The sequence below is a fragment of the Oryctolagus cuniculus genome, chromosome 20 (genome assembly GCF_964237555.1).
Source record: "Oryctolagus cuniculus chromosome 20, mOryCun1.1, whole genome shotgun sequence".
NCBI lineage: Eukaryota > Metazoa > Chordata > Mammalia > Lagomorpha > Leporidae > Oryctolagus > Oryctolagus cuniculus.
Window position 1 is genome coordinate 39,049,297 of NC_091451.1, and position 24,473 is coordinate 39,073,769.

The 24,473-nt window shown below is 42.9% G+C and overlaps 1 protein-coding gene across 11 annotated transcripts in view; it reads left to right on the forward strand.

The window, feature by feature from the left end:
* The window catches only part of PPP4R4 (protein phosphatase 4 regulatory subunit 4), a 104,691-nt gene that overhangs the window by 21,735 nt on the left and 58,483 nt on the right, over positions 1–24,473 (forward strand). For 10 of the 11 annotated variants that reach the window (XM_070065569.1, XM_070065576.1, XM_070065572.1 and 7 more), the window contains one exon: positions 14,724–14,826. In XM_070065569.1, the coding sequence (XP_069921670.1) occupies positions 14,724–14,826 (103 nt within the window). Of the gene's footprint in view, positions 1–14,723; positions 14,835–24,473 lie in introns of all 11 variants that reach the window. The other variant, XM_070065579.1, reaches the window with a different exon arrangement.

The window sequence follows — 24,473 nt, forward strand, 5'->3', positions numbered from 1 at the left end:
GAAGGAAGCTGATTGTGTTTCTCAAGCTCTCTTTACCACTGCAGGCCATGATATCCCGTCTTGTCCTGTCTTTAGTATTAGAGAAAAAAGGAATCATCATTTTACACAGCTTTTACAGATTGATTTTTGGTTGACCGATAAGCTTTTAAGTATTATAATTGATTTATTTATATTACATTTCTTCTGACTCAGCGCCTCTTTTACGGTAATATCTGTCAAATGAGCAGGTAGGAGCTGCTCTGGGACTCTCTTTCTGGGTCACATTTTCCATTCTAGTTCTCAGCCGTCATCTCCGTGATATGATTTCCAAATCCGTGGCCATAGCCTCGGCCTTTTCTCCTGCACTTTGGACCAGGACTGCTTGCCAGGTACCTCTACAGGATGTCTCCACCGGGGTGTTTCCTGGCTTTTCAGGCTCAGTGTGCCTGAAACTGAAGCCATCACTTTTTGTATAAATATGCCTCCACTTCTTCTTCTTCTTTTTTTTTTTTTGATAGGCAGAGTTATACAGTGAGAGAGAGAGAGAGACAGAGAGAAAGGTCTTCCTTCCATTGGTTCACCCCCCCCCCCCCCACCATGGCTGCCACGGCCGGCGCTGCGCCGATCCGAAGCCAGGAGCCAGGTGCTTCCTCCTGGTCTCCCATGTGGGTGCAGGGCCCAAGCACTTGGGCCATCCTACACTGCCTTCCCGGGCCACAGCAGAGAGCTGGACTAGAAGAAGAGCAACCGGGACAGAATCTGTCGCCCCAAACGGGACTAGAACCCGGGGAGCTGGCGCCGCAGGCAGAGGATTAGCCTAATGAGCCGCGGCGCCGGCCCCTCCACTTCTTATAGAAGCCTGATTGCCCATTTAAATTACTCTGGAGGAAAACCTGGGAATAATTTCATGTTTTTTCTCTCTGTCAGTGCTCTAAGTGCTTGGTCAGTATTTGCTGTCTGACAAATTCTGTGCTGGGCACGAGGCATCACTAGATTTGCTGGAGAATCTGAGCCCAGCACCTGCCGCCGGCAGCTCTGGTAAACACCTCCTGAATGACTGACTCTTCCTCCAACTGCTTTCTGTGCCTTAGCTGATGGTCTCTTCCCCTCCTGAAGGCTCTTGAGCACCCTCGTTGCAGGTGCCAGGGAGTTGGCCTGCTTTTGTCTCCTTCACAGCTCTTGGTTACTATTCTGTTTTCCCTCCCAAGTTTCTCTCCTCCTGAGTTAGCAGTATGTCTTAGAGCCCCTTTCCCTACTCTATTCTAACAAAACTCTGTGTTGTTTCTGTTTTTAAAAGCATTTTTACTGTTACTTATTATTGGGTAAATAGAAAGGATGGTTGAAAAAATAACAGAGTGGGCTTACAGCATTTCCAGAAATCTTCCAAGTACTTGCATAATTATTTCTTGCCTCATTTTTGGCTTACCGTTCAATCTTCCCGCTACATCGCATATATTTAGTCAGACCTTGGTAGTCTTCCCTTTTACTCTTTGTGAAATTAGTGTAGGACAGTGATTTTTCAACTGTTTTTTGCCGTGACTCACAGTGTGGCTTGGCATATATACACACATGGTTGTGTACATGAATATCAATGTATATAATGGAAACAAGAATTTAATGATAATTATCCTATGTATATAAAGCAAAAATATATTAAAGTCAACTTCAAATATGATCTTGTTAATAGCTGTAGTATGGGTGAATCCCAAATAAACTATACAAACTAACACAAGAAAAGAATCGTTAACACCACAGGTGGGCTTGCACCCCAGAAAGGTCACTGCGTTCCAGAGCAAGCTGGCGTGTGCTCCTTGTGAGTGCTGCTGTGCGTCCGAGGGAGGAAGGGCAGGTTGGAGTCATTCTAAGATTATTACTCGGGGAATCAGAGGACTGTTTGTATCCCTGTAGGTAGAAGGAGAGAGGAGAAAATGAGCTCCATTCTGGGTATGAAGTTGAAGAGTCGTCAAGAAGCTAGTGCTGTCACCACTTATATAAATTTAACCAAAAAGGAGTTTGTTTTTTTTTTTTCACAGTCAACATAAAACTTCTGTGTGCTGTGTCAACATGGCGTGGTGATAGCAAAAGATAGTGGGAATTATGTGCAAAATAACCCGTTAGAACATGAACATCACTAATCAGTCATTTGCCCAAGCCTTGCAAAATTACCAGTGTCGAGGACTTCCGGGGCTGACAGTTGAGCAGTTCTTAGACGGCACTGCGATCCGGGCGGCCTCGTAGCTCTGTGTCGGTTATGGACTTAGAAATCATTGGCTGGAATCCTGCTTGCTCTTTCTGCTTGGATGATTCCCCCTCCTGGGCCTCTGTCTCCTCAACTGCAAAGTAAGGATAGAAATACATCGCTCATGTGGACTGAAAATTAATGTGATAATGTGTATCAAGTGTCTTGCTTGGTACACAGCAGCTTTTAAATGTTCATTTTTCTTTTCTCTTCCCTTTGGGCCTGTTAAAAAGTGTAACTGTTCCTCTATGATCCTAAGCATGATGACTGTAATGGTTCTTTAGCTGTATAAAGCATTTAAGACAATGTTTTGAAGATGGATCACTAGTAAGGACTTGCACTTTCAGTACTCACATAGCAATATGTCATATTTGAAAAGCTGCTGACGCTATGGGTTGGATCCAGTATCTTTAGCTTTAGGTTCTTGACTCCCTATCAATCAGCTTTGCCTTGGCGTGGGGAACCTTTGTTCTGCCAAGGGCCATCTGGGTCTTTATAACATCCTTCACGGGCCGTACACAATTCTCAACCTAAGAGTTAGCCTGCTCTGGATCTATCGAATTTAGAGTCCTGCCTGCAACTGCCTTGGCAGTACCAGACCAATGATGTCACTCACGGTCCTCATACAGCCCACGGGTCGGACATTGCCTCCCACTGCGAGAAGGTTTTGTCTTTCTTGAAAGGTTAGTTATCTGAGGTTACTATCTGATTTATTTCATTCTAGTCATTAAAACAGGCTAGCTTTCTGTAGTTGGTATTTCAGTATTTCTTTACTCAAAGTTTTGTTTTCACCGTGAACTCAGAGCGAGGCTGGTGTGACATCTGCTTCGTTGCTATAGATTAGAGCAGTGTCAGCAGCCGGTGTGTGATGTTTGTATTTTGGATCTTCAACGGGAGCTGCTGGGATTAGGATCGCTGGCTCTGTGTAAATACAGGCAGTTTAGTATCCTACACATAACCGAAGAGTAGCAGTGCTGGATTCCCAAGCCGTCATGGCTGACCATATTGTCTCATCGTTCCGGGGTAGCATCTGCTCCTCAGTTGGTTTAGGATTAACCAAACTATGTCTAAGCGTGGAAACGAAATAGGACTTTTTGCTATACAGTCAAAATTCTTAGTGTGTGAATCTCCTTCCTCATTAGATTTTGTGTTCTTAGATGGCAGAAGCAAGGTACAGCAAGAGAAAGCTAATCTTGTTAGTATCTAGATGTGTTCTAAGTTTGTAGCTTACTCTTTGTGGGGAAGGACAAGAGTTTCATAAACCACTGGAGATGGTTTCATTTTGAGAGATCCAAGACGTTGTTTCTGAAAGTGAGTTGGGCGATTTCATAGACTGTATTTCTGATTTCCTTTCTTGATTGCCCACAAATTGGTTATCATTTTGTATTTTCTTCCAGCATCATTGAGGACCAGCTCTCCCCTCTGCAAGCTGCATAAGCAATAATTATACAGTTTTTTCTGGTAGTGAGTTGGAAAAAGCATCTGGAAGGGGGGATAGAACAGTGGAGTATAGCATGGATTTTGGAGGTGTAGAGACTGATGCTTATCTCCCTAAGGGCAGATACCTTATTTCCAAGTGTGAATTCGCACATCTGTAACGTGGAGGCAATGCTGTCTGCCCGTTTTATCAGGTTATTGTGAGATAAGATGAATTCAGGGAAGGTGCTTACTAGCGCACTGCCTGGCACTGGGATTGGAAGCTGTTTCAACTTTGTTGTCACTAGGAGGAGGAGAATTGAAAGGTAAGGCTCTGGGTGAGGCTCTAACTGAAGTGACAGGAAGTTCAGGCTGACGAGGAAGACAGTGGAGCTAAGAGAAACGTCAGAAATGGAGACTCAGAAGGAACTGAGGGATGGAAAACGTGAAGAGTGAAAAGGGCTTAGCAACAGGGAAATGGGGAGGAGTTTATGGCCACCACGTGAGACCACAGAGCTTGCAGTTCTGGGGACGGAGCAGTCCCAGGTAATAAGACAACGGGGTTGGGTTGGTGATGTGAAGTGGAACCGAATTCAACTTCAGTCCACAAACACTGACGAACTCCTGCTGCAGCCACTGTGTAGGCGCTGGGAATATGAAATCTGGGCAAGACATCCTTGGATTGCAGGGCTTCAGAGACTAGTTTTTGGTTGTTCTCCGAATGATGGAATTTACCCTGACAATGGTGGAAGCTGGAGCAATGAGGAAGACTGTGAGATATTTTATAATAGTAAAGGATGCTTGAGTGGATTGACTTGTTTCTCATTGCTTTAATATATTACTATAAATGGATCTTTAAAATAAGTGCATCTCCCAGTGGGAATTAAATAATTAGTGACATTAATTTAGAATGTGAAAGGTAGCTGTCCTAAATTCATTTATTTAACTAGTCTTATTTTTTCCTCCTCTTTCCTTTTTAGCCATGAGTGTACAGATTAGATGATTAACCCAGTTCTTTTTCACTTTAAAAGAATGGCTTGCCGATGGGCTTGTGTCCTTTTTGTTTCTGAGCGAGTATCCAGAAAAGGGCATGTCCCATAGATTCGCAGGCACAGTTGGGGCCAAAATGGGTGGCTCCAGTTGTACCCATGATGACTGCTCCTTGTGGCCGGATTTTCCACTGAAAGTTGTAGGAGCTGAAGTCTGGGAAGCCTACTCTATTAAAAGAAGAGTTGCGTGTTGATAAAGCATTTATTTTTAAAATTGCAAGTGCCATATTAAATTGCAATAAAGTAAATTTTATGCTGTTTACTCTTCTGTGCTGATTGCCTTTGGGTTTCTTCCAGTTAGTGAGGTGGCATGCGCCCACACGTCCTGGGTTCACTGATCCTCACCGTGACCAGAGTCGGCAGCACTGGGAGTTCCCAGGAGGGGAAGTGCAGCGCTACTTTAACGCAGCGGCCGAGTCTGCTGTTCTCAACATCTCCAGACACACAGCGCTTTCCCAGCTCCTTATCCTATGTCCCCCTATTGTGCTTTTAAGTAAACTAAAGGTTTTTCAACCTGATAACCATTTTTTGTTATATTACTTCTAACATTGTCATTATGAAGGAGAATCCTGTCGCCAGGATTAAGAGAAGTAGTGATCACACGCAGTGCAATGTCAGAGGACCTGCTGCTTTGTTTGGGTAAACCACTGCTGGGTGCTTGGCTCGTGTCACTTGGGTAGCCTAAAAAATCCAAAGAATGGCATTCTTCTCTCTCTCTTTAAAAAACGTTTTATTTATTTTTATTTACTTCAAAGACAGTGTGACAGAGAGAGAGAGAGAGTGAGAAAGATCTTCCATCTGTTGTTTCATTCTCCAAAAGCCTGCGATAGCTGGGGCTGGGCCAGGACTAAGCCAGGATCCAGGAACTCCATCCAGGTCTCCCCTGTGGATGGAAAGGACCCAAATCCTGAGCCGTCACCTGCTGTCTCCCAGGGTGTGCATTAGCAGGAAGCTGGATCAGAAGTAGAGATGGGACTTGATTGCAGGCACTCTGATATGGGCGGTGGGCATCCCAAGTGACGATTTTATCTGCTGTGCCACAGCCCACCCCTTCTTCCTATTTTTTTTAAAGATTTATTTATTTATTTAATTGAAAGTCAGAGTTATATATATAGAGAGAGACAGAGATCTTCCATTCACTGGTTTACTCCCCAAATGGCTACAATGGCTATGGCTGGGCCGAAGCCAGGAGCCAGGAGCTTCTTGCAGGTCTCTCCCACGCAGGTGCAGGGGCCCAAGGACTTGGGCCGTCTTCTGCTGCTCTCCCAGGCCATTAACAGGGAGCTGGATTGAAAGTGTAACGGCCAAGACTCAATCCAGTGCCTATATGGGAGTCTGGCATGCAGACAGCGGCTTAACCTGCTGTGCCGCAGCGCCCACAGTGCAGGCCCTTGTTTTTTTTTTTTGTTTGTTTTTTTTTTTTTTTTTTTTTTTTTGCTATTTTTCTACCTTAACGATTCGCAGTGTATGGTTCTCAGACCACCACGGCAGTATCACCTTATTAGAACCTAAGATCTGAGGACTGAGTGAGTCTCAGTGGTGTGGGGTCCAGTTTAACAACTCCCCAAAGTGAGAGAGTCACTACTCTAACATGTTGTGGTCACCAACCTGAATACCTTAAGTCACTCACTTAATGTATTTCTGCCAAGCTTAGTTCATAGGCTGAGAATATGATATGACGTTTTTGTAGGTCAGTAATTGTGTAATGTTGGCCATTTCCTATGGCTCAACTATGTCAAAACCAGGCTTTATTAGATGTTTTTATTTTCTGTTGAGATACATTTTTTAAAAAGATTTCTTTTATTTATTTGAAAGAGTTATAGAGGCAGAGCCAGAGAGAGAGAGAGAGGTCTTCCACCTGCTGATTCACTTCCCAAATGACTGCAATGGCCATAGCTGAGCTGATCTGAAGCCAGGAGCCAGGAGCCTCTTCTGGGTCTCCCATGCAGGTGCAGGGGCCCACATACTTGGGCCATCTTCTACTGCTTTCACAGGCCATAGCAGAGAGCTGGATTGGAAGTGGAGCAGCCAGAACTCGAACTAGCACTCATATGGGATGCTGGCACTACAGGCCTGGGCTTTAAACAGCTGCTCCACAGTGCCCACCCAATACTGTCATTTTTTGTGTGGGCAACTAGGCTGTTTGGCAGCATCCCTGGGTCCTACCTGCTGGATTATGGAGATTTCTCCCAAGTTGTAATTTCAAAAATGTCTTGAGACGCTGTGAGGTGTGCACAGAGGCAGGGAGGGGTGATAAACCACTGGCTAACCTGTTTACACTTCTAACTAACGGCACCCACCAGATTACCTCTAAGTGAGAAAAGCACCAGACATAAATTGAGTATAGCAATTAAATTTAGTTTTTATGTGATAGTGATTACAATTCATGTTCACTTTCCTTTTATAAGTCTTCATGTGCTCTTTATAGTAAGCAATGCCAACTTACAGAACTAGGATTTGCTAACTAATGTCTCCTTGTTGTCAGAAATCTAGTGGTAATCTGGTTATCTTTGTTTAGTAATTTGCTCATTTTATTTGGATGTCCAAAGAATTTTTTCTTTCAAGTTCAACAGTACATCTCAGTGTTGACTGTATAGGATTGATATAAGTGTGTTATATATTATTTACCTACCATATATACATATACACACATATACATGTGTAATATATATTACTTTCTCATGACTCTTTATTATATTTTTATCTAAGCATTTTCCTCCTTGTTTGTGAGGAGTTATCCATTGTATTTCTTCACCTTTGTCTCCATTAGTCATCTTTCAATTTTTTGCTGAGTTCTGTCACTTCGTTTCTGAGTTTTTATAATTGTGAGGCATATGATCTTTATTAATATCTTACATATTTTCTTTTTAAATTTTTTTAATTTTAAATTGTAATTAGTGTTTAGCAGATTCAGTGTGATTTGTAGATGCAATTCTAAGAACACCATGATGTTCTCTTCCTCCCTCCCCCCTCCCTCCCACCCTCTTTCCTTCTGCCTTTTTTTTTAGCTCTTAAAAGAACATTTTAAGTTTATATAACAATAAAAAGGCCTAATACTTCACTGAATAGGAAATATAACAAATGAAAAGCAAAAAGACCCTAGTTTAGTGGGACTATAGATAATGGCTATAAATAATAATTGAGTGGAAAAATGATCATGTTACCCATATACAGTAAATTTTAAAGTAATCACAGATCATTAAAACTATAGTAGTGTAACACTCTTAACCAATGGCTTGACAAAGGTATAAAACAAAGTTGTACAAAGCTGATTTTCAGAAATACTGATAGACACAGGATTTTTTTCTTTTTGTTTATCTTTAAAATTTAACTATAAGGGAGAACGTGCTGTATTTGTCTTTCTGGGTCTGACTTATTTCACTCAACATCGTGTCCTCCATTTGCATCCATTTTGCAGCAAATGGTAGAATTTCATTCTTTTTATAACTGAATACTATTCCAATGTGTAGATAGACCACATTTTCTTTATTCATCTGATGATGGACACCTTGATTGATTCCAAGTTTTGGCTGTTGTGAGCAGTGGTGGTGCAGGGATCTCTTTGATACATTGTATTCAAGTCTTAAAGGGCACCTAGATTGGAAAGACATCAAAACATCCTTGTTTGCAGATGACATAATGTCGTACATGGAAAATCCTAAACACTCCGCCAAAAAGCTTTTAGAACTGATAAAACAGCTCAATAAAGTCACTGGAAGACCTGAAACTATGAAATTTCTACAAGAAAAGATAGGGGAAACACTTTAAGACATTGGTATAGGATAAGACCCCAAAAGCACGTGTAACAGAAGGCAAAACTAGACAAACAGGATTATATCAAACTTAGAAACTTCCACATAACAAAGGAAACAATCAGTAGAGTTAAAAGACATCTGACAGGGGGCCGGCACTGTGGTGCAGCGGGTTAACGCCCTGGCCTGCAGTGCCAGCATCCCCTATGGGCACCAGTTCGAGAACAGACTGCTCCTCTTCCAATCCAGCTCTCTGCTGTGGCCTGGGAAAGCAGTAGAAGATGGCCCAAGTCCTGGGTCCCTGCACCCATGTGGGAGACCCGGAGGAAGCTCCTGGCTTCGGATGGGAGCAGCTCCAGCCATTGCAGCCAATTGGGGAGTGAACCATCGGATGGAAGATATCTCTCGTATGGAAGAAATCTCTCTCTCTCCTTCTCCTCTGTGTAACTTTTTCAAATAAATAAATAAATCTTAAAAAAAAAGATATCTGACAGAAGAAAAAATATTTGCAAGCTACTTATCTGATATAAGATTAATGTCCAGAATGTAACAACAACTCAAAAAATTCAACAAAAACCCAACTAATCCAGGTAAGAAATGGACAGAAGACCTGAATAAACAGTTCTCAAAAGAAGAAATACAAATGGGCAACAAATATGTAAAAAGATGCTAAGTGTCACTAGCCTCAGGGAAATGAAAATCAAAACCACACTGAGATATCACGTCACCCTGTCTGAATGACTGTTATCAAACAGGCAGAGAGTAACAAACGCTGGAGAGGATGTGGGGACAGCGGAACTCTTACACACTATGGGTGGGAATATGAATTTGTGTGGCCACTTTGGATAACACTATGGAGATTTCTTAACAAGTTAAAAATGAAACTTCCATATGATCCAGCAGTCCCACTACTGGGGTATACACCCAGAATACATGAACTCATTGTGTCAAAGAGGAGCTTGCACCACCATGTTTTTAGCAGCACTGTTCACCGTAGCCCAAATCTGGAATCAACCAAGGTGCCCAGCGTCCCCAGATGAATGGATAAAGAAACCGTGGTTAATATACACAACGCAATACTTTCCAGCTATAAAAAAGCATGCCATTGTTTTTATCTTAGCCATTCTGGTAAGTATGCAGTGACATCTCACCGTGGTTTTACTTTGTATTTGCCTGATGGTTAATGATACTGGACACTTTATGTGCTTTTTGCAGTTTGTACTCATATCATCTTCAGTAAAATATTTCTTCTTTCCTTTTTCTGCCCATTTTCTAATTGGTTGTGTGTGGTTTTTTGTTTTTTTTTGTTGTTGTTGTTGTTGTTGTTGTTGTTTTTTGTTTTGTTTTGGGTTTTTTTTTTTTTTTTTTTTGACAGGCAGAGTGGACAGTGAGAGAGAGAGAAAGGTCTTCCTTTGCCGTTGGTTCACCCTCCAATGGGGCGCACCGCGCTGATCCGAAGGCAGGAGCCAGGTGCTTCTCCTGGTCTCCCATGGGGTGCAGGGCCCAAGCACTTGGGCCATCCTCCACTGCACTTCCTGGCCACAGCAGAGAGCTGGCCTGGAAGAGGGGCAACCGGGACAGAATCCGGCGCCCCAACTGGGGCTAGAAACTGGTGTGCCAGCGCCGCAAGGCGGAGGATTAGCCTAGTGAGCCGCGGTGCCAGCCCAGGGTTGTGTGTTTTGTTACCATTGAGTCTTGAGTTCTTTGTCCAGTCTAGATATTAGTTCTTTGTCAAAACTGTAGTTTGCATTTGCATTCATTTTGCTTGTCTTTTCATTCTCTTAGAGTCATTCAGTTCCGTTTATCAGTTTTTCTTTTTATGAAGCATACTTTTGGTATAAAGTTTAAGAGCACTTTGCCTCGTCCTAGATCAAGATTTTTCTCCCTTTTTTTCCCTCCTAAAAGTTTTAGAGTTTTCTGTTTAAGACTTAATTCCTTTCGAGTTGGCATGAGGCTTAGGTTAACTGTTATCTTTATTTTTTTGCCTATGGACGCCCAGTTGCTCCAACACCATTTGTAACAAAGGCTCTCCTTTCTCCATGAACTGCTTTTGCACCTTTACCAAACAAAAATAAGTTGGGCGGAGCCGGTGTTGTGGCATAATGGGTTAAGCTGCCCCCTGCAATGCCAGTATCCCGTGTGGGTGCTGGTCTGAGTCTCAGCTGCATCACTTCTGATCCGCCGTCTGCTAATGCGCCTGGGAAAGCAGTGCAAGACTGGAAGTGCTTGGGTCCCTGCACCCACGTGCAAGAGCTGGAGGAAGTTCCTGGATCCTCGCTTCTGTCTGGCGCAGCCCTGGGCCATTGCTGCTATTTGGGAGTAAACCAGTGGATGGAAGTGGCAGGGGGAGACTGAGAGTAAAAGTAAGAGAGAGAGAGAGAGAGAGAGAGAGAGAGATTTTCCATTCACTAGTTCACTCCCCAGATGGCTGCAATGGCCGGGGCTTGGCCAGGCTGAAGCCAGGAGCCTGAAGATTCGTCTGGGTCTCCCATGTGGGTGGCAGGGGCTCACACACTTGGGCCATCTGCTGCTGCTTTTTCCAGGCCATGCGCAGGGAGCTGGACTGGAAATGGAGCAGCTGGGACACGAACTGGTGCCCCTAGAGGATGCCAGCCTTGCAGGTAGTGGCTTCGCCTGCTGCACCACAGTGTTGGGCCCCAGGCATCCTTGCTTCTGAGGCAGTTGGTGTCGGATGTGAAGAAAGGTGCAGTAAATCCATATTCTCAATAGAAAGTCGTCGTCCTTAGCAACCTCCACTTGTTTTCCACTGAAAATGGCAAATTCTTCCCTGGGTGTTCTTCATAGTGGTACCTACGGACCACAGTGGTTGTGAACCAGTGGATGGTCTGTCTTCACAGGGCACTACCAGGAGCGCTGTGAAAGGCAGAGAGACCCAAGGAGAAGTGGCCGCACCACACCAACCCTTGCTCTTTACAGGACCTGTTCAGGACCTGTTCATGACTGTGTTCGTCTCTCTTTTCTAAAGTGTGCATCTGTGCTATAAATTGCCCTCTCTGCGCTGCATTTACTGTGAACACAAATTCTGATTTGAATTTTTGTTAACAGTTTAATTCAATATATTTTAAATTTTCCACTGAGACTTTTTCTTGCACCCTCTTTGGAGAATATCAAAGTGAGTTTAGTTTTCATGCGTTTCTGTTATTTTTCCTATTGATTTCTAGTTTGATTGCATGTAGTTGGAGGAACCTCTTTGCATAAATTCAACTTTTAAAAATTTGTTGAAATTCGTTTTGTGAACCAGAATGTGTGTATTCTTTGGGCATTTGAATGGAACACATGTTCTACTGTTGCATGTTTCGTAAATGTCTATTAGGTTTTGTTGATTGATGGAACCATTGAGTCCTAAAACAAGAGTAGTTAAAAAAGTTCATGGAATTAAGATAATACAAAACTAAAAAATAAATTAAATTAAAAGATAAATAAAAAGATAAATTTATTAAAATTAAAAGATAAATTTATTAAAAGATAAATTTATTTTGGTACCGAAAAAGTTTGATATCTAGGCATAGTTTTTTTTAAAAAATAATACCTACTTTTTTCAACTTTTCAAAGACCTCTTGTATGCATGGACTTAAAATGTTTTTGTGCTGAAACAAACTTATCTTGATTCCATTTTCCATGAAGTTTTTTTTTTTATGTTTTATGTTCTTTTTGGTTTTTCTTTGCAGTTCTGTCAGTTGTGAGTGGGGTATTGACATTTCCATCTGTGTATTTATTTATTTATTTCTCCGTTCAGTTCTATCAGTTTTGGCTTTAAACATGCTGGGACCCTGTTTGGTGTATCTACATTTAACATCACGGTTTCTCTTGCTGGATTGCCGCTTGTGTCTATGTAATGTTCCTGGCTGCCTCTGCTGGGTTTCTCTGAGCTTCACTCTAGCTGATGTTGACGTAGCCACTGCCACTTGCTTTGGATCCAGTTTTCCACAACATGTCATCTCCCAGTTTTCCTTCCACACTGCTGAGGTTGTGATTCTGAGGTCAGCATCTTGGAGACTGTACACAGTTGGTCCGTCTATTTTTCTTAAATCTACTCCATGGATTCTTCCTTTTAGTTGATATATTCAGGCTATTTGTGTTGAATGTAATTGCTGATATTTTATGGCTAAAATCTGACATTTTGTATTTTTCTTTTCTTTTTGCTTTGTTGCCTTTTTATTGCCTTCCTGTGAAATGTGTTGTCTGCACATCTGTGAGGCATCTGAGATCGTACTCTTTTTTTTTTTTTTCCCCTACTGATTGAAGTTAGTGAGTAAAACTCCAGAATCAATGCTTGGAATTAGGTATTCCTGACAGCCACTCATCCGGGTGGCCATTTATTCTTCCACTTTTCAAGAGCGATCACTGAGCCTCTGCTCTGGGCTGGACGCTGTCCTATGAAACGTGACTTCTTCCGGTAATCCTCTTCTCCGTCAGTGTCTTAGTAGTGCATTCGTTTCTTTTGGCTGTTGTTCACATCTTACCGCAGAGTAGGTGGCTTAGAACAACAGAACTTTCTTCTCTCGCAATTCTGTAAACCAGAAGTCCGGAATTCAGATGCCAGAGGCGCTCTGGAGGGAGAATCCGTTCTTTGCCTTTTCCAGCCTCTGGTGATTGACGGTGTTCCTTGACGTATGGCTCCATCACTCATATCTCTCTCTGTGGTCAAATTGCCTTCTCCTCTGAGTGTCTATTTCAAGGACACTTGTTACTGGATTTGAGACCTACTTGGATAATCCAAGATGATCTCTTCATTTTATTCTTTTGAACATTAAGACCACTTTGCAGGTTCCAGGATTAGGAGGTACACATCTTTTAGGGGCTACTGTTCAATCTCTGCAGGTATTATGTTTGTATGCAACTTTAATTTTCCTTTGTTATTCTCTTCCTTCTTGGCGTGGTGCCCTGTCACATGCCCTTCTCTTTCCTTCTTGATTTTAACTGTCAAAGGATTCACTTAGTGGTGAGCGCAGTAGAACGTCTGTGGTTTCTTACATCACGGTTTGCTGTACGTCAACAGGGGAGAAGCCTTTCTTTACAGCAAGGCAGCTTCTTTTTGAGTCAGAATATGCTCTTTTTAAAAGATTTATTATCTATTGTATTTGAAAGGGAAAGAGAGAGAGAGAGAGATCTTCCATTTCTGGTTCAAATCCCCAACAGCCATCACGCCTAGCGCTGGGCCAGTCTGAAACCAGGAGCGTGGAACTCCGTCTGGGCTCCCGCATTGGTGGCAGGGGCCCAGGTACTTTTCCAGGTGCACTGGCAAGAGCAGGATAGGAAGCAGAGTAGTTGGAACTTGAACCAGTGCTCATATAGGGTGCCTGAATGGCAGGTGGTGGCTTAAAACCCCACTCTCCAGTGCTGGCCCCAGAATATGGTTCTTATTAACTGAACTTAAAAACTCTAAAGCAAAAATATATTACTTTAAAAAACATATATTAAAGTTTTAGGTATGTATGATATAACTGCAAATGGTTCCATCTGAAGAGATAAGTAAAATAATTTAGATTAAGTAAATAAGTACATATCTATCAGCAATCCGTGTTTAAATCGGTATCAGTTAACTATAGGTCTACTTTCCCTCTAATAGCCCTCACTAACAGCTTTTTGATATGTATTTCAAGAATTTACAGATCTTAAAAGCAAATAATTTTTGTGGGTCATGGGAATCATTTCTCAAAGGAATGTAAACGCTTTCCCCCAGGTATTTTGCCACCAGACTTCACAGGGATTATTTTGGTAGAGCTGTAGTGAGCGTTACTTCATAGAGTCATGGTGTGAGTGTGCCCGGTTGACCCTTCAGAGTACTGAGCGGATCTTTCGAGAGTCTCGGCAGCTCGCGGGTCCTTCTGGTGCGACAATAATTTCACTGAACCAACACAAAGTTGTTGTGCAGTTGTTGTAGTTGACCTTACTGCTGTTCCCTTTCTTGCTGTGGCTGTCCTATTGCAGTGCGTTTACATTTTTTTTCTTGTAAACTACAGCAAACGGGCAGGTCGGAGGCAAAAAGTGAAGTAGAATTTTGAAATATTTAGTAATAGTCTCAAGGCTTTTAGACTTAAACATGTATTTAAATGAGAATCACTTTAGTACAAGCATAATTAATATCTTATTATATTTGTTCTAAGTTTTACTTAATGAAATTTCAGTTTTGACTTTTTTTGTATCTCAATAATGTTCTAAAGACTTTGTCAGAAGTTATTAAAAGCAGTCATTTCCAAATTAATATGTGATTTCTATAATCATAATGGGGAATTTAAGCTTATAAATTTGTATTTTCTTTGTAAGTGCTGGTCAAGATATCCAAGGAACAAGTGTGATTGCAAATCTTCCGTTTTTGATGCGACAAAATCCTGCTGAGACGCTTCGGAGAGTCTTGCCAAAAGTCAGAGTAAGTTGGTATGAAATAAGATTTGAATTTTTCATTTCCCTTCATATCATGCTGTCATTGTTGGGAGAAAATATCAGGGCTTTGTTGACTGATTTTTTGTACCTGATAGTTGACTGGAGGAGATATTATCAAGTCTGTTTTTGAATTACAAGGAAGATATTTAAGAAGATTAGGTGTAAAGATTTCTTCAGTCATTTTCTCAATATAGACATTTTAATAAAGTTAGTCTTCTAGTAGCTCAAAAAGTCTTAATTGTTCTTAGAAAGTCACAGACATCTTATTTGGTATTCTGTTGACTAAAATCAGTATTAATACATCAATCTGTTTTTGTACACTATCAATAATATAATTAAGGTGATAATCCTTAAAAAGACCCTGTAGTGACTTGAGGAATCAGCCAATAAAGGATGAATTATAGCCATAATGATTTTAGGTTTGTATTTATTTTATGGCTTCCTTATTTCACTCAGAATTCGTTTTCTTGCTATGAACAAAAATGTTTGATTTGCCACCACAGTCTATTTAATATTTATTGGTTCATTTAGCATATTTAATATTTAATAAGTAATATGTTATTTAATTGCACCTATGTGCACATGCTATTCTATTTAAAACCTGAATGAACAGAACAGTGTCCCCCAGGAACCTGCCTGCTTCTGGGTCAGGAGGTTTTGTACGAACAGAGACTGTAGTAGGGAGATTTGCATACTGTGCTTTGGCTTTCTGTTTGGTTTTAACTTTTTCCTAGTTTTTCATGAATTCACACTTGCTTAGAATCAGTAATTATTAGTACGTCCCTGTGTTTCACACAGCACAGTTCCGGTCCCTGCCTTTGCCTCAGGGATGTACATCGCATTATTTTCATAAAGTGCCCATGTCTCTGTACAGACAGCTTGATTTTTTTAACTGAGTACAATGGTGAATTGAGATGCTGATCTTTATTTTGACATTGCATGATTCACAAGTGAATAAACTTTTTCATATCTATTTTTCCAAAGATTATGTCATAATTTCCAAGGAATTACGCCTACACAGACCACGTTTATTTCTCATTCAATTCCCATGACTTAAGTGACCTCAGCTTGTTAGAATGGCACCCAGAGGTGCCAGTTAATTGATAGTAGAAAGTGTTTAGGCTGTTATGATTACAGAGTTAATACAAGCAAGCAAACTAGATTCAAAGCTAAAAATATTGAGTAGGCTGCACACTCTGTTAAGCCAGCTAAATCTGGTCCATAGAGAGTGTGTTGAATGTACAGAGTTTTAGAAAGCTAGGACAAAATGACGAAAGATAAAAAATAATGACCTCTAACGGTCTCTAAGTTGTTTTGCAAAATTCCTTTTGCTAATAGGTTCATAATAAATGCAATTTAATAACAATTCCTCAAAAACCTTAATTTCATAGGCGTGTATAAAGCATCTTATGTATTCATATACGTGTATCATATTTATACAAATAATCAAATGTATCTTATGAAACTATAAGCTATGCCTGTTATAGGTGATAGAGTTTCAATAAGCTTCTAACATAATTAAAATGAATTCAGAATGTTGATTAGCTGAATGAGTGGATGCAGAGAAAATGTGTACTAAGAATGTATAGATATCTTCATTTCCTTAGTTCATCAGCAAGCAAATATTAGGAGCCTCATTTACCTTGCTCTATGCTAACTTAGAAAGAATTACAAAAAGGAACGATTAGATGAGGACTGTGGGCAATAACTAAGCTGCATGTAGTGCAGTTATCAAACCTCAGAAGGATGGAGGATTTGGGGAAAAGAAGGGGAGGACATTTGTTTACGATGTTAGCAAACGGGCAGTTGACAGACTGGCGCCCAGACACCCAGCCTCTAGGCTAACGCAGAGGGTCAGAGTGGGTTTGTCTATGGAAACACATTTAGCTACATGACCACCGACAGGAAACCGGGATGTGGGGGCTGGGGCCTCCCAGACCTGCCTCACCTCCTGGAGCCTTGGCTTGTGATCAGCTGTTCCCATTCTTGGCAGCCAGTGCCTCAGAGCCTAAGCTTCAAACACAGCGGTCAGAGAGCGGGGCGGGGCCTGATGGGACCTCGATCTCTGGGGTCTTTGCATCCGCGTGGTGTGCTGTGAGCCCTGATGACAGAAGAGCACTGTGTGGCCCTGGCTCACATTCGCTGAAGACTGGGGCCATCGAGGAGGACTGTGGGCAACTGCAACAGCCACGGCCTTACAGAGCTTCATATGGGAGGCAGGTGGTCAAACAATTGATGCCACTTCAAATTATAAGGCCACGTTGATGTGCAGATCATTTAAAAATCATTGTATTTGGATATTGGTAAGACTTACTGGTATTCCTGGTTAGCACTTCATCCTGCTATGCTTCTACACGTGGGTTACTCTGGATATGAAACCATGACAAAATCTCATACAGCCACTTTATTTACCTTTGCCTTAGCCATAACTTAATTTTATAGAAAAGCAGTCTTGTGTCGCAAAGTGAGCATTTAGTGATGATGGCGTGCCATTCATTTGTGAGTATTTACTGAGGACTTCCCACGTGTTCAGAGCACTGGGAAATGGAGCTGTTCTGCCAGGAGGCTGCAGTCCAGAGCGGGAAGCAGACACTGAGCAAGGAAACCAAAAAGCAAAAAAGGAATAACTGTAATTTGTGATCAGGACTCTGAAGGCAAAGAAGAGGGGGTGGTGAGGAAAAGTAATAGACTAGCAAGGAGGCCCGGGTTGTGCCGAGAAGTCCAGGAGAGCCTCTGGGAGGAGCCGAAAGCTGAAGGTGTGAGGAGGTGACCACTTGAGAGTGAGGGATGACCAGTCCAGCAGAGAGCAGCAGGGAGCCCACGGTGAGAGAACTGGGAACGCAGGAGGAGGAAGTGGTTGGAATCTGCTGGATGGGTGTGGGGGCGATGAGAGATGGTCAGGGATGGGCATGCGATTGTTGGCTTTTGGCCTTAGGACAGTGGAAGGCTATTGAAGCCTTCAAGCAGGACAGTGACTTAATCTCATTTGCAGTTTTACTGTGGTCATTATCCTGTGAAGAGTGGATTGAATGGTACAGTCAGGGAGTTTCCAGCACTGTCCTTACGATATTTGATGGTGGTTTAGATTGGGCCAGATAATTAAAGCAGTGGAGGACAGTGAGCATACTTGAGATCCTCTTAGTAAGGTGCAACGAACAGAGCCTGTGAATGGTTGGCTGTGGGAATGAGGGACGATTCCAGATGTGGGCTTGGGCTTGGGCACTGCCGGCTTCAGTGTCTTGGTTGATAGACTGTCAGAGCCGTGGCAAGAATGATTGCGTGCTTGTTAATAATACTGGTCTTCTGTGACTGATTTACTTTTAGAGAATTCAAAATAATTCATTCAAGAAGTAATCCTTCCCAAGATTTTTTTACCACATTTACAACAGGCAGATAAGTGGCTTTTTGAGCTCACCTCTTGCCTTGTCTTTACCTTAAAAAAACACTAGATAAAATGATGGAGGAGGCCGGCGCCGCGGCTCACTAGGCTAATCCTCCGCCTAGCGGCGCCGGCACACCGGGTTCTAGTCCCGGTCGGGGCGCCGGATTCTGTCCCGGTGCCCCTCTTCCAGGCCAGCCCTCTGCTGTGGCCAGGGAGTGCAGTGGAGGATGGCCCAGGTGCTTGGGCCCTGCACCCCATGGGAGACCAGGAAAAGCACCTGGCTCCTGGCTCCTGCCATCGGATCAGCGCGGTGCGCTGGCCGCAGCGCGCCGGCCGCGGCGGCCATTGGAGGGTGAACCAACGGCAAAGGAAGACCTTTCTCTCTGTCTCTCTCTCTCACTGTCCACTCTGCCTGTCAAAAAAAAAAAAAAAAATGATGGAGGAAGTTATTATTGTTTTAAGTATTCTGAAATTTCCCACTGAAATTGTTTTTTTTATATTTTTGTTTTATTATATTTTTATTATATTTTCATTTCATCCTTTTAATAACATATTAACTGAAAAAATTTTTTTTAAAGATTTATTTATCCGAAAGGCAGAGGCAAAGGAGAGAGAGAGAGAGCAAGAGAGAGAGAGAGAGAGAGGGAGAGAGAAAGAGAGAATCTTCTATCTGCTGGCTCATTTCCCAAATGGCACTGGAGCTGGGTGGATCTGAAGCGAGGAGCCAGGAGCCAAGAGCTTCTGGGTCTCCCATGAGGGTGCAGGGGCCCAAGGACTTGGGCCATCTTCTGCTGCGTTCCCAGGCCACAGCAGAGAGCTGGATCGGATGTGGAGCAGCCGTATCCTGACTGGTGCCCAGATGGGACGCCAGCACTGCAGGCAGCAGCTTTACCAGCTATGCCACAGAACAGAACCAGCCTCTGAAAAATGGTTTTAAAATGGATTGATATTTTCACAATTTTGGAGAGGAGGGGATTTAAAGTTAAAAATGAAATGACAGAAACAAGGTTAGGATAGGACTTGAACGAATCCATAGTATTTCTCTGATTTCCTTTCTAAGTTGTATCCATGGGGACAATGAACAGTGGTGCAATTAGGTAACTCACTGCTGGATTAAATGTAAGTAAGAATCTAGAAAAGAAATATTTTGACCTCCAATTTAAATTCCCTGTATATAAATACACACTTAAATATAGTTGCTGTAGTGCTTACGCATTCACATTATGTGGTTTAATCCCTAGGGTATCATTGAAGAAATAATTTTTTTCTTATTGGTCCTTTTAATTAAGTTTTAATTCTTTTTCCACAATATATTAAACTAAAATCTGACATGTTAGATTTCAATTTTTTATTTGAACTTCTGGTTATATAGAAGTGAAAGAATTTGGTTGTCAAGATAAATTTATAAAATACTGTAGTCTTTTATAAAATGTAAAATTGTAAAAGACATAATCACATCATGTAGCATAGATAATTCTATAGTGCAGTGTGAAAAAATTGTCTCCACCTATTGAGTTATTAAATTCATTGAACTGTTTTTCAGTTACATTTTGGTTACCAAAATATATGTAATAAAATTGTAAAAGTCTGCAGTATCAGGCACAGAAAAAAATAGCCACTGTGGATATTGTGTGTGCCTGTGGGGAGCATCTTGGACTAGACTAAGTTACTGGAATTAGGACTTATTCTGTGCATCTGCTTTCCCACAATATGGTGCTGAGAAGGGAAACAGCTTCTACACAGCTGCCTCCAGTTCAACCAAAAGACTGTGGGACTTGCTCCTGATTGGAGGAGAGCAGCATACTCAGCGTGTGGGTAGCAGAGTTGGGATTGGCGGAAGAGGACTATAAAGGAGGAGAGAGACAACATGCACCAGGAACATCTAAGGGGAACACCTGTGCAGTCCCCGAGAGAGCCGGCCGGCGGTGTGCCAATCCCCTGCGGAAGTGGGGAATGTGGCAGGGGGAACCGCCCTTCCACGGAGGTGGAAGGGACAGTAGCCAACCCGGGAAGAATCAGCAGCAAACCCGGGGAGGGCCGAGCAGACGAAAGAACAGTGCAGGGTCCTGTGTCGTTCCTCCACGAAGACGGGGAGCGACATGTGCCAGATGCTGTACTCAGTCATTTCACACGTTTTTATCTCTTATCTCATAGAGGTTCTCTAATGGTCACTTAATAGAGGAAGAAACAGCTTCATTAAACAACTTGCCCAAAGTCACGTAACTAATGAGAGGAATAATAAAGTTTGAACAGGGGTCTGTGTTGTGGTGCAGTGGTTAAATTGCTGCTTGTGACGCCATTATCACCTATCAGAGCACTGGTTCCAAGTCCCACATGCTCTGCTTCTGATCTAGCTCCCTGCACCTGGGAAATCAGTGGATAATGACCCAAAGGCCTGGGCTCCTGCCACCCACATCGGAGACACAGTTGCAATTCCTGGCTCTTGGCTTGGGGAGTGAACCAATGGATGCAAAATGACTCTCTGGTGCACTCTCTCTCTCTCTCTCTCTCTCCCTCCCTCCCTCCCTCCATCCCTTTCTCTCTCTCTTTTTCTCCTTCCCTCTCTCTCATTCTGAATTTCAAAGAAACCAACCAATAAATGTTTGAACTGGAAGCCTGACTCCTGAGTCCTTCCTCTGAGCAGCTATTCAGCATCTCATTAGATCTCCATGACTACAACAGAAGCAGAATGCATAGTCACTTCTCCAGTTAGTCATCTGGTTATTACAACAGCCTCCTCACTGCACCTGTTGCTTCTGCTTCGCCTCCTGAGAGCCTACTCACCCAGATTTTTTTTTTTGCCCCAAGATTGATTGATTTATTTCAAAGAGTGACACAGAGGGAGAGACAGAGACTGAAAGATCTTCCTCTGCTGGTTCACTGCTCAAATGACTGCAATGGCCAGGACTCGTCCAGGCTGAAGCCAGGAGCCTGGCGCTCCATCTGGGCCTCCCACGTGGGTGGCCAGACTGGAATCGATGCTCTGATATGAGATGCTGATGTTGCATGTGGTGGCTTAACCCACTGGACCACAACACTGCCCCCAGAGAAATCTTTAAAAGCATCGTCATAACTTACTGCCTTTTTACATGAAAATTATTTAAGTGATGTGATAGGCAGATTAAGGATTCCTCAATTAATTTAATATCAAGACCTAATTCCCAGGAACTATAAATTTTACCATATTTGGAAAAAAACTCTTTGCATATGTGGTTAAGGATCTTGATAGGGAGATTATCCTGGACAAATAGGGTGGGCCTAAATGCTGTCATATGAATTCTTCAAAGAAGACAGAGGGGGATCTGACACATACACTATGATTTACAGCTCTAAATTAAAATACACTGACCACAAAGCATTTTAAGAGTAATATCCATGTTTTTCATTTTTTATGTATATATATTTGTGTTTAAAGACAAAATAAACAGACATTGCTGATTGCAATGATAATCCAGGTTCTATGGAAACATTTGCTGAATGTTTAAGTTTTTCTGGTCTTATAGAAAGAGTTGTGGGAGCTACAACTTCTGACGAACCTGAACTTCACCTTCCTGTAAATTCTGGGGGAGACCAGGTTCCCACGTGAGCTTCCTTGTCATCCGGTCACTTGTTGTTTTACCCCACCTGCAATGAAAGTTAAGTGTGGTTTCTTGACGGCTTTGAAATGTGTGGTAAAGATTGTAGGACAGTAGGGACTCCTTTCAGGGCACAAAACCAAAGCAGTCAGTTCTAATTCCACGTCAAATATAGAAAGCTGGAAGAACATGTCACTCCTGTTCTAACAACAGGTCATGCACAAAACCCACGAAATGATAAGTCTCCTTGAGTGCATCACAAGGCGACCAAGTGAACTAAATTCAAAAGGGGACAAAGCCCTCTGAGGAAAGATGGGACACAGAGCACCAACTCACGGCAGAGTGCAGGAGGGAGAGTGGCTACTGTTTAAGAAGAAAATCTACGATTTTAACACAGTTTTGTAGATGGACTGGGGCTAGCAAGTCTGCATCACGTTATAATAACTTGGAGCCCCAGACAAGGGTGCCTTGCACTCATTTGTAAATCCCTCTGCACAAGTCTTCACTGTTTGCTCATGAGAAAGACTGGGAGGCAGCGAAGGGCTCGAGAGTCTGCCCCTTGGTGACACGGTGCTGGTGACTGCCCTTGCTCAGGCACTGCAGCCGCTCTGTCCACCTCTGCAGACCCTTCTCTCGTGTGCAGGAGAAGTCTAATCTAGGGAAGTAGCAGTGAACCTTCCTGCTTCCAGAGCCCAGGCGAACCACTGCTGCTACGGGAGTGCTGGATGCATGGCCCCCCTGCCCCTGGAAGAGGTGTAGGAGACCCTCGCCCCTGCAGGACCATGCGAGGAGGACCGCTCTGAACAAAGGGCCCTGGGAGAGGGCAGGAGGTGTTAGACCGGGACTGATAGAAGGCAGTGGTTTGCTATCAGTGGGGAAGGAGCAAGAGATTTGATCTTTGCAAAGACCTACCCCTCCCTAAGATACAAGTCATAGACAGGAATGCTGCAGAAGCTCCATGCCTGAGATCCGGGCTCAAGGCCCTGCCTAAGATGGTCTGGACCACGATTACTGGTCCCTTACTTCCACAGTTAGCCCCCAGGTAGTAATAAGCAACAGTAATCTACGCTAGGGAACCAACAAGTAGCATGGAGGGAGCCCCCTGCTGAGGGCTGCGGGTAGTGCAGGAAACCCCATGGCATACGCATTGAACCCAAGACAGCAGTGTCCGCGTGGGAGGAGGTTGGAGAATGTGGTTCTGTGGAAGTTACCATGGCAACAGCAAAACTTTAACCCAGCTCCACTACTGAGTAGACTTATCCAGCCTCCTACCTTGACAGCTGACCAGACTGTTGCCTCTGTCTTCACTGAATATCCAGCAGCCAATAAACAATTTCTGGGCACACAAAATAAGGCACAAATATCAGGAAGACAAAAAGCAAACAGCTGTAGTATCAGAGATGACTCAGATGTTGAAAGTATTAGTGAATTTAAAATAACTATGATTAATATGTAAAAAAAATCCAGTGAAAAACAACATGCATGGATATATGCACATTTAAATTCCAAGAGAGAGGGTTATGTAAAATAATCAAATGGAAATGCTGGAAGTAAAGAGGATGAGGACAGAGGTGAAGCTTAGCAGTTTGGATGCAGCGGGGAAGAATCAGTGAACTTGAAGATTGAAGTTATTGACACTGAAGCAAAGATGAAAATGACTTGTGGGGAGAACACAGGAGAGAACGTCCTACGTGTTCAGATGGCAGGAAGTGGATAATATACATGCAGACTGGAGCCTCAGAGTGAGAGAACCGAGAGCAGGGAACAAAAGCCTGAAGAATAGGACTTTTCTGAAATTAATGGAAGAGAAGAAGCCATAGATGCAAGAAGCTTGGAGGCCCACAGCAGGACCAACACACATGTAGACACACATGTTCTCTCTCTCATAGTCAAACTACTCAAAAAGAAAGAGGCAGTCCTGAAAATAGCGAATGACAAAAGGACCCAAGGGAAAACTAGAGGCTTTAGTCAAATACTGCAGGCCAGAGGATAAGAGAGCGTCATGTTAAAAATACAGAAAGTGGGCCCTGGGCTGTGGCTTAGCGGGTAAAGCCACCGCCTGCAGTGCTGACATGCCATATGGGTACCAGTTTGAGTCCCAACTGCTCCACTTCCCATCAAGCTCTCTGCTATGGCTTGGGAAAGCAGTGGAAGATGGCCCAAGTCCTTGGGCCTCTGTACCCGCTTGGGAGATCTGGACAAGTTTCTGGCTTCTGACTTCGGATCGGCGCAGCTCCAGCCACTGCGGCCATCCGGGGAGTGAACCAGCAGATGGAAGACCTCTCTGTCTCTCTCTCTTTCTCTCTCTCTGCCTCTCTGTAATGCTGCCTTTCAAATAAAAAAAAAATTAACAAAAAATACGGAAAGAAAAAAGAAATAAATAAACCAGAAATTTATACCCAGTGAAAATATCTTTAAAATGTTTATTTATATTAATTTGATAGGTAGAGAGATGGGAACAAAGAAGACAGATCTCCCATCTGCTAATTCACTCCTCAAATGCCCATGACATCTGAGGCTGGGCCAGGCTGTGAACTGGAATACGGAACTCATTCTGAGCCTCCCATGTGGGTGGCAGGGACGCATCTAGTGGAGCCGTCTGCTGCCTGCCGGGGTGTGCAATAGCAGGAAGCCGGACTCAGAACCAGAGCCAGGCCTTGAATCCAGGGTCTCTGG